The sequence below is a fragment of the Danio rerio genome, chromosome 17 (assembly GCF_052040795.2).
Source record: "Danio rerio strain M-AB ecotype USA chromosome 17, GRCz13ab, whole genome shotgun sequence".
NCBI lineage: Eukaryota > Metazoa > Chordata > Actinopteri > Cypriniformes > Danionidae > Danio > Danio rerio.
In genome coordinates this window covers 53,934,334-53,945,000 of record NC_141037.1, presented here as the reverse complement: position 1 = coordinate 53,945,000, position 10,667 = coordinate 53,934,334, and the positions used below count along the sequence as shown (strand labels likewise).

General features: G+C 38.3%; 1 protein-coding gene across 1 annotated transcript in view; it reads right to left on the bottom strand.

The window, feature by feature from the left end:
- Positions 1-9,243, bottom strand: part of slc39a9 (solute carrier family 39 member 9) — a 27,968-nt gene extending 18,725 nt beyond the window's left edge. Inside the window, 2 exon segments of the mRNA NM_001013540.1 lie at positions 2,863-2,971; positions 8,619-9,243. Of these exon segments, the coding sequence (NP_001013558.1) occupies positions 2,863-2,971; positions 8,619-8,714 (205 nt within the window). The 5' untranslated portion in view covers positions 8,715-9,243.
- Between the last annotated feature and the right edge of the window lie 1,424 nt (positions 9,244-10,667).

The window sequence follows — 10,667 nt, the reverse complement described above, 5'->3', positions numbered from 1 at the left end:
GAGTGCAAAACGCGCCAAAGCCCGAAACCGAAAGCGAGACGTGACTTTTAAGGGACTGTTTGATATGGATTTATTAATCATTCTTACTGTTCAGTGAACGCAAACTGCCGTAGTTTATTAAAGACGCAAACTGCTCACAGCACGCCAGCTACGCGCCTTCAGCAGACCTCCTCATTCCTGCAGCACGAGAGCTTTATGATTGTTTATGAGCCCCAAAAGTGGCGGATCTGTTCGGCGAAATATCTGACTGCGTGTCCCCGCATCCCTAAGGACTGTTTGGCGAAATATTTGACGGCATATCAAACGACTGAAACAATATAACTAGAGAAATCTCCACTGTGCTACTGAGCGAGAGCATATGGCAAGCCTTTTTAGCATTTAAATCTTTGTTCTGACTCCATAAATATATTTAGAGATATCTCTAATTATATTTTGACTAGTCATAATATAATTCCACTTCTTAAAATGACAATTAGAGATATCTGCAATTACAATTGTATTAGTACGAAATCAGATTGGAGATATCTGCAAATATATTATGACTAGCCTCCATAGAGAGCGCTTCTGAACAGCGCAGCAGCGATGACGTAAGCGTGCCGAGGCCCGATATGGTGTGAGCGCGGGCCGTCGGGGGAGACGGGAGGGGGGACAAGCGTGCTTTGGCCCGGTTCGAGGCAACTGTACCTAGTGTGAGTACGGCCTAAGAACAGTCCTTTATTTAAGACTTTATTTATGAATGTTTTAATTGGCCAATTAAATAAAAGCTTAATCACACTTACAGGGGTAAAGGTAAAAAAAAAAAATCCTGAGCCGGTCACCTAAACTTCTATTTTTTTTCTTCTGTCAAATAAAAATATCAGGCTACCTCAAATCGATCGCTCCACAGGAAATATGCATTTAATTAATGCTCTGCTGTTATTATTATTTCACAAAAACCTCCGTCAACATTTTTAATAGAAGTCATTAGATTAAAAATTAGGTCTCATAATTATGACTTATTTCATCCGTCTCACTCGCGGTTCAAAAAAAAATTACAATGAACCTCAAGGATCAGAGTTATAGCGCCATAGGATCATTGCATTAATTTGCATACAAGTTTTATAAGCTGTAAAAGGAAAGCGGAGTTATCATAATACAAAAATAAAAAAAATCTTTGGATTTGTTGATTCGTAGATTATGTAGGCTAGTTTAAAAATGGATATTATATAAGAACTATTAATGACTGTAATTTCCTAAATGGAAAAAAGGTTGGTTTTTTGGTTGTACACTAAATCATCAATAGCCTGTGAGTCACGAAACACCAAAACACATTTTTTGAGCTGTTGACAGTCGTATATGTGTCCCACACTGCTATAAACACTATTAGGACACCTATATTTCACTAAAAAGTGTAAATTGGTTGTTTTTGCTTTATTTCAAGCAAATTCGTACTTCCGGTTTGAAACTAATTTTTGAAGCTGCGTCACGGTCATGACATAATAGCCTGTATTCCAGCGTGCAGACTGGGCGTCTGTGCCAGAGTGTGTCTTATTACGTCTTACAGTGTGATGCATTAATGCATGAGTAAAGCTTGGTTCAAACCAATCAGCGCGCTCTATTGTGCAACTTCATTAATATTCATTAGTGTCACAGTGTTTTCACGACAGACACGCCACGTTGTGTTGGCAAAACAAGCGTGAAGTTTTGCTTTTATAGTTTGCTGCCGTTAAGTTTTGTTTTCATTTTCTCTCTGTGAGAGCGCAGCTGGCGTCACGTGTGGATTAACAGTGTACGTGACGCTCGACAACAATAACTTACGTGTCTAAGGAGGATTATTGTTTACCTGAGAGCTGTTCTCACCTGCAAACGCTGAGATCTGGATTTGCTTGTAGTTTTCTCTTCATAAAGACGCGGCTCTAGTTACTGGTGATTGTCCTGTCTCTACAGATTTGGTAAGTGAGCGACCAGTGCTCTTTGTTTATTCAGTTTGCTCGTATCGAACTAAGTTAACTATTGCACCGAGTCACCGAGTGTAAACACGTTAGCATCACAACCAAACTTTAACCTCGTGTAGGGTTTTTACAGCATTTAGTGACCGGAATAACACACGCGGCTTTCTGACGCTACCTGCCATGTGCATCTAAGTTTCCGGGAAATGCTGAGTTTTTTTTCTCTCATTCGCCGTGCGGTATCAAACATTGCATGAAAAATACACGCTTAGAGCAGTTCCTCGAATCAAATATCTCGTTTGTCGCGAGGGGCATGAATGAATTCCCTGAATGAAAGAGCCAAACTGCAGTTAAAGTCCAACATTTAATAATTTGGCAAATAATTCCACTACAGATGTCCATGTAGGTTAAACACCATCACTTTCTCCTGTCTGTGTATTTTGACTCTGAAACTCGCGCTTGCCCAAATAGACACTCCCACACCCTCCCACTTTAGTTCCTCCGACACTCCCCCCTAAACAGAGCTGGACACGCCCACTTTTCTGACTTTTTCCAAAGTAGAGGTGTGAAAACACCCTGCTGAAACGAGGGGGTTTCATGGCCCTTTAAGTTTATGACGTGGCTTCAGGCAGCATCAGCGCTGGTTTATGTCAACTCATCTGTGTCAAACTGTGACCAGAATTCTTTTATTTTGAAGGACACATAAGAAAAGAAAGTTTTTATTTATTTTTTTATTTATTTCTTTGTTTGTTTTAATGCCATCTCAACAGCACTGCCTACAGTATATTCATGGCAACACTTCAGAGGACACCTTTTTAAACATTTCCCTTAAAAAAAAGCATTCTCTAAAATCATTTTAGTATATACACACTAAAAAATTTTAAAGAAAAGAAATAGAATTAATGCATTGACTGAAAAGCAACCTGAAGCTCACCTTCCAGCATTTCCTCATAGAGAGCATGGACTCCCTCTGGTATTATGACAGCCAGCGCAGTGCCACACAACAGCCCTGCTCCCAACACTGTCACCAACTTCAGCTTCTCCTGAGCACATAAAACACAAAATCATGCATTTCAATAAATAGATAGAAAGACAGACAGACGGACAGGCAGGCAGTACAATATTGTATGTTAATTCATTTATTTTCCAGATTGCAGGAGCAGCAGTCTTAGGCCCCGTTTACACTAGTGCGTTTTAGTTTTAAAACGGCGTTGTAGAATGAAAACGATCCGCGTCCACACTCGCGTTTTACCCAGCGTTTCTGAACAGCTCTCCGTCCACACCAAAACGCTGAAAACGCACATCACGTGATCACACACACACTCTCGGGCAAGCGCTCCAGCATTTCTACCCAGATGAGAGCTCTGCTTGTCGGACTGCTCATCACGCATCTCCCGCTGGATCTAATCTCACTATATTTGCTAAACGTGATATTTCATTCATGTTGTTGTCTTTATCTAACGACATATTTCCTGACTTTGGTCATTGGAATCTATTAAGTTACTTGTTCACGGGTAACATGTTTTGGTTACACGCAAAGATAAGTTAAAGATTAATCCAGGTACATTGACTGATCGCTTGCTTTTATTTCCTACAATGTATAAACTTATTATATGTTATAATTTTATAATTATCGATTATTAAAACTGATATTCAGCAAAAGAGAGGGTGTGTTTCGTATTTTCACTGAAATTGAAAGGAGGCATTTGTTATTGGCTCCGTTTTGTTATAAATATCCACACAGTGAAGATGACGCTCATATATGCAGCACGGCGCCTCAACATTTCTGCTGTATGTTAAGTTGCTAATATTAAAAAGAAAATAGGCAGTTCCTTATATCATGTTTACGTTTTATTGTTGAGAAATAAGGGAAACAACGTAGCCAAGGTGATGTGAATGAAGTTATAAAGTACACTGTTCCCTTTGAAGATTTACCCGTGTCCTCGGTATGTTTTCCATATCAAACTGAGAAGGGGGAGACTGCAGCCTTGATCAAACTTGCGAAGTCTTAACTTACAAGAAGAGGATGCGAGACTGAACTGTGTGTGGGCTACTTAATATTGAGGAAAAGCCCCAATCAGATAGGCGAACGTTTGCAGCCCCGCCTCCGTTTTCAGATGTCTCTGTCTTTCCCCATCCACACTGAGACGGAGCAGCAGCGTTTTAGAATGAAAACGGCCTTTCCAGCGTTTTCAAAAAGCTCCGTTTTCGGCGCTCGAGAACTCCGGCGTAGTGTGGACGAATGGCGTAACCGTAGCAAAACTTATGCGTTTTCAAACTAAAACGCACTAGTATAAACGGGGCCTTAGGAGAGAACCCCCATCTTCCCTCTCCCCAGGCACTTCTTCTAGCCGCTCTAGAGAGGCATTCACAGCCCAGCCGAAAGACATACTGTTTCTCAGGGTGCTTTCACACCTACACTTTTGTTTCGGAACGGGTCTTGTTTGCCCAGTTAGCGCGGTTCGTTTGCTATATGTGAACAGGGTAATCGCGCTCTGTTTCGCGCCAAAGTAATCGCTCCGAGATCGCTTGAATGAGGTGGTCTCGGCTCGATTGACACGAACCCTGGAGTGGTTCGATTGCAGTGAGAAAGCGATCCGATTAGAGCGCGGTTATATCACAGTGTTTTATGGATGTGTAATAGGCATACGGCTATATGAAGAGAGAATTATGAGCAGGGCGGGAAGTTTCATGAGTCTCCGGATGCCCGCAAACGAGTGATGACCTCCCGGTAATCTTGCGTCTCCCTCCTGGTCCTCAAATAGACATCGTCGCGCACCCTTCTCACCCCTCCCCACCGCGTCTCTCCTCAGACATGTTGCGCACGCTCACCCTGTCAATCACCACCAAACCACCACCTCTCCTGACAGCTTAGCAGGACGCTGCAAAATAAACCCTGACACTCTGACCAATGCAAGGAGAGTTTACTCACACGTGACTTGTTTTAGCTCTTTTGGTCCGTTTAGAAACTTTGCAGTGTGAAAGCGAACCGCTCCAAGAGCAAAGAGCAACAATGTAACATTTGTAATCTCTGTTTCGGAACAACTGAATCGATTCACAGGTGTGAAAGCACCCTCAATATGCGTTCTTCAGTGATCTTGCATCCTTGTTTTCTCGTGTAACGTCATCATCAACTGTTAAAGTTCAGTTTAGTTCCAATACTCAAGTCCTCAAAAACAGAGGACGTGTGAAACTTCCCGGATGCGTTCATGATATGGAGGACGCACTGATGCAGACTTGAGCACCAAACTCCTCCTAGAAGTACCACAAGTCATTGCTACTGGAGGTGGGAGCACAGCATTTTATATAGGTTTATTATTAAAGTTCAGAGATATAACTTATTTATCTCAGGATTTTCCATAATTGTAAGGGTAAATATTATCATAAAAATCTTAATAAAGGAATAAACACGTTAAAGGTGTTTATTTGATGAAATTCCTATTAAAATGCTTCATTTGTATTGTGCAAGGTATATTTATAATGTTTTTGCATAGTATATATTAAAAAAAAAAGGGGGACAAACAATAAATCGTTGTATGAACGCTCTAATGTGTAAATAATTTTCCAATAAAAATGTGTGAAGGTCACGTGTCCATGAGGAAGAACGCAGCATCTCATTTCTCACAGGACACGTTCTCTGTTCTCGTGGTCTCCCGAGTTCATTCTTCCGAGGACACCTGACAAGACCGGTATTCACAAGAACGCAAGTCCGTTCTCTGCATTCTTGGAATTGATAAACAGCCATAGTCCCTCCACAGCGTGTCCTGGGTCTTCCCCAAAGCCTCCTGGAACACCTTCCTTGGTAGGAAGGACTCCTGGTGGCATCTGAAACAGATCCCCGAGCCACCTCAGCTGACTTCTCTCGATGTGGAGGAGCAGCGGCTTTACTGTATAGAGGTAAAGTTGGTTTTATATTCACACATTCGTTCATTTAGAAGTGTCTATATGGTTTACCATGTTACTTTGAATATTTAATCAGAATTAGCATGCAAGTATGACTTGAAAATAACATTAACACTGTTTATTTGATTGTGAACAATGTTGTACTTTGATAGTCATTGGCTGCTAATATCATTTCGCTATTTAGAGTTTGCAAATAATATTCTATGAAATTATATTATTAAGGCTAATGTCTGAATGTGCAAATATAAACATTACATCTATCTTTACTCTGAGCTTCTCCCGGGTGTCAGAGCGACTCAACACATCCATAAGGGTGTGCCCTGCCACCTTTCGAAGGAAACTTATTTCGGCCGCTTGTATCTGAGATCTTGTCCTTTCGGTCAGGACCCCAAAGTTCATGATAGAGGTAAATTTTGTTTTATATTTGCCCATTCGTACATTAATAAGTCCCTATATTGTTTACCATGTTACTTTGAATAATCAGAATTAGCATGCAAGTATGACTGAAAAACAACATTAACACTATCTAATTGACTGTGAACAATGTTGTATTTTGATAGTTATTGGCTGCTTATATAACTTCCCCATTTTGAATTTGCAAAAAATACTTTAATAAAATTATATTATTAGGAGAATGTCTGAATATGCGAATATAAAACCAACTTTATCTCTATGAGTTCATGACCATTGGTGAGAGTAAGAATGTAGATTGACTGGTAAATTAAAAGCTTTGCCTTTCGGTTCAGCTCCTTCTTTACCACAACAGACCGGTACATCGACCGCATTACTGCTGCTGCACCAATCTGCCTGCCAATCTCACGTTCCATCCTTCCCTCACTCGTGAACAAAAGCCCAAGATACTTGAACTCCTCCACCTCCGGTAAGGACTTTCCTCCAACCTGGAGATGGCAAACCATCTTTTTTCGGTGAACCAATACTGCATCTATTAATACAAAATGCTAATCAACAATTTTACCTATTTTTTGTCCAAAAAGTTTCCTCTTCAGTTACTGCAATATGGGACAATATGCAGAAGAACAGCATTAAACATTACAAATATATTTATTTTATCTTTGTCACCCTCTACTGTTCTACTCGTCATATCATATTTATCTCTTATATATTTTGTATATAAAAGAGTAAAACTATTATATATATATATATATATATATATATATATCACAAAAGTTATTATGTAAATACAAACTTTGTTTTGAATACAATTAATGATTGTTTCACAGAACTACAGTAATGAGAAATAAAGGCCTGAAGTAATAACTGCTGCTAAAATGTTTTAAATCCATTTTTCACAAAATTATTTTACTGCATGTGTTATCAAATATACACACATCTGTTATTCAATGAACTCGGTTGTTTTTTTAATATATATATATAATAATAATAATAATAATAATAATAATAATAATAATAATAATAATAATGTATTTTAAACTTTTATGAATGACTTGGATTTATGATTTTGTTGTTTGTTTTTAAGCAGCAAATAACACAGAGAATTTTATCTTTAAATAAAGTATGAACAAAAACACCCAATCTTATTATTTTGTGACATAATAATTGCAGTACATTGAAGTATTGACTAATTGCTTCACAGGTATCAGCATTCTCCACTAAAAACACAAGCTGTTGGGTCAGAGTAACGTTTTTAATGAAATCAATTTGACATGGACCCGGCAGAGCTGTTTGAGTAAGGTCAGTGTAGGTGGCAAGTTAAACAGCTTGTGTCTACTTTAAACTTTAAATTGATATCACTATCAACATTAAACATTTTAAGGCCATTTGTTCCTGGAAATAGAGGTAAAGTTGGTTTTATATTCACACATTCGTTCATTTAGCAGTCTATATATTGTTTACTATGTTACTTTGAATATTCGATCGGAATTAGCATGCAAGTGTGACTTGAAAACAACATTAACACTGTTTATTTGACTGTGAACAATGTTGTACTTTGATAGTCATTAGCTGCTAATATGATTTCCCTATTTAAAATTTGCAATAAATACTTTTCTGAAATGATATTATTAAGGGGAAAGTCTGAAAATCCGAATATAAAACCAACTTTACTTTTATTTCCTGGAATTATAAAATCAGGGGTGCTCTGGCTTTTATAGCTCTCACATAGAGTCCTATGGACTAAGTCAAATGAAAATGAAATCCAAGCAAAATTAAATGCATACAGAAATATAAAATAAACAAATGGAGAAATAAATAAAAACATAAATGGATAAATAATATACAATAAATTAATAAATAATAAATACATATGACAAATACAATTTAAAATGAATTAATTAAAGATTCAAACACAGAAAAAATGACAAATGCATGCAGAAAAGAATAAATGAAAGAAAAAATACATAACTGGATTGAGTTAATTGAAATACTTTTGTAATGCTATTATGTTTTACTTTTATATTACTAACATATTGTTTCCATCCATTTAAAAAAAATTATAATTATTATTTATAATTACTTGCAAAATGCTATTTTTATGTTTATTTATGCACCAATTGCAAAAAAATCCAAGTAATGCAAAACATTTCACTGGCATGGCACATAAACACAATTCTAATGGTGATATATTTATGTATCTGTTTATTTTTGCAGGTTTGATCCTGCATAGTCCCAAGGAGATTCAGCTAACGTTATTCACTGTAGTGATGTTGACCTCGCCAGAATCACAGTTCTCAAAGCCAAGTTCCAGCACAAGCTCTGCAAATCGAGAACACCAGTCTTAAAAATGTAGTCGTGTCCATCCCAACTCACCTCAGAGAAGTTTACAGCCAACGGAATAGTTCCAGCCACATAACAGCCGATCAGCATCGACAGAGACAGCAGACTGATGGAGCTGAAGTCGTCCATTTCTGCTGAACTTCCACCGCTGACTCAGTTTGTAGATGACAGCAGGAGTTTAACAACAAACTCCGTGCAACCGGTCGACGTTTTGATGACAGCAGATCCTTCTAACTTGGATTGGTGTGTTAGCTGGTTAGCTAGCGAAATAAAAACAGGTATCCTCGGAGATCGCGTGATTAAACAATAACGTCTACAACTCATCCGCTGTGAAGGCGGCTTGTGAGCTCTTTGTACATTGACCTGATCGATTATCTGAACGCTGTTGCTCAACTTTAAATACACAGAATCTCGTCACGCTTAGCAAGGGCTAAATTCGTAACAACCAGGCTGCGAATAAACATGAATAAACGGATCCGCGAAGGCTCGTCACATTCCGATTTTTTAACCTCAAGCCGCGTTTAAGGGCATCATGATTCCCAAGCAGTCGACACCGTTTTGTCGCTATAAACTCAACTGGTTTTCTTCCTATTCCGCAGCATCGACCAAACACTGAGCGCTAACTAGCCGATTGTGATGTTGGCAGTATGAGGGAAGTACTTCCGAGCCACATCGCCGTCAAAACAAAAGCCACCCACCTCATCTGCATTTTACGCCATCGACATCGTTAACACGTCGACATTTACAAAGTACTTACAAAAGTTTAAACAACTAAACGAAAATGGAAGACTAAGAATCAATAAAATAGTCTCGCTTGTTTTTTTAACCCTTATTGTGTCCTAAGATAGGACTTTTATACCGTTGGATCGGTCACTCACACACACGCAATTACACACACACACACACACACACACACACACACACGCACACACCTAACTACAACAGTAATCATTTACCCTAAAAAGTTGACATATCTTACACATTTATTCCAGCAGGTAGCTCTACGTATTTCTTAACTCATTTTAAGTTTTGTTGTAATCTATAAAAAATAATTTACAATAATTAAAAAAAAAATCTGAAACTTAGAATTCCCAAGTGCTCTTAATGTTTATGTATCTCATTTTCCAATTTATCTTGAATATAATATTTATTTATTTATTTATTTATTTATTGTTATTTTTGTTTAACAATTAATTTAGGCTATATGAATGTATGCATGGGCTTGAACATGTATAATAAAAAGCCATTCATTAACATTTTGTTTGAAAAGAAAAACATATTTTGGTTTGTTACTATTATGATTATACTTATGATAACTCATTTTAATTATTAACTGTGTCTTTGATTTACTCACTCATTCAGGCTTTTATTTTGCTCTAACACGTGTGTCAAACTCAGTTCCTGGAGGGCCACAGCTCTGCATAGTTCAGCTTCAACCCTAACGCACCTAAAAAACTAAGGCCCTACTCACACTATGTACAGTTGCCTTGAACCGAGCCAAAGCACGCTTGCACCTCCGTTTTGCACTCACGCACAAGCGTACCACGTTAAAGCCCAGGTCAACCGCGCTCAGGCACACCTCTTCCAACCGGGCCAGGGCCAGCCAAGTGAACCGTGACTGAGCCCGATTCAGAGCACTCACACTTCTCAAACGATCTGGGAAATGGGCCTGGGCACGGTTCAGATAGCATAGTGTGAGTGGGCCCTAAGTGAGTCCTGCAGGCCCGTTTAAAATCTATAGATAAGTGTTGAAGCAGGGTTGGAACTAAACTCTGCTAAACTGAGTTTGACACACCTGCTCTAACATTATTCGTAAGTCTTGTCAGTTATATAAAATATATATAATAACAAATATAAATGGCAGGCATGTGCTCAAGCATCTGCCTTTTTGGCAAATGACAGAAGAGCTGCTTTTTTTCAAGTGTTTTTTTTTTATTCATCTTGATTTAAATTTTCCCAGTGGCATCAAAATTAAGTGGTTTTTCAACAAGTGTACTTAAGACCCCTGGTGAAATACAGTGTCATATTTTTCAGCTTACATTCACTACGAATCGATGCCAAAATCATCATCATTTTTTTTTC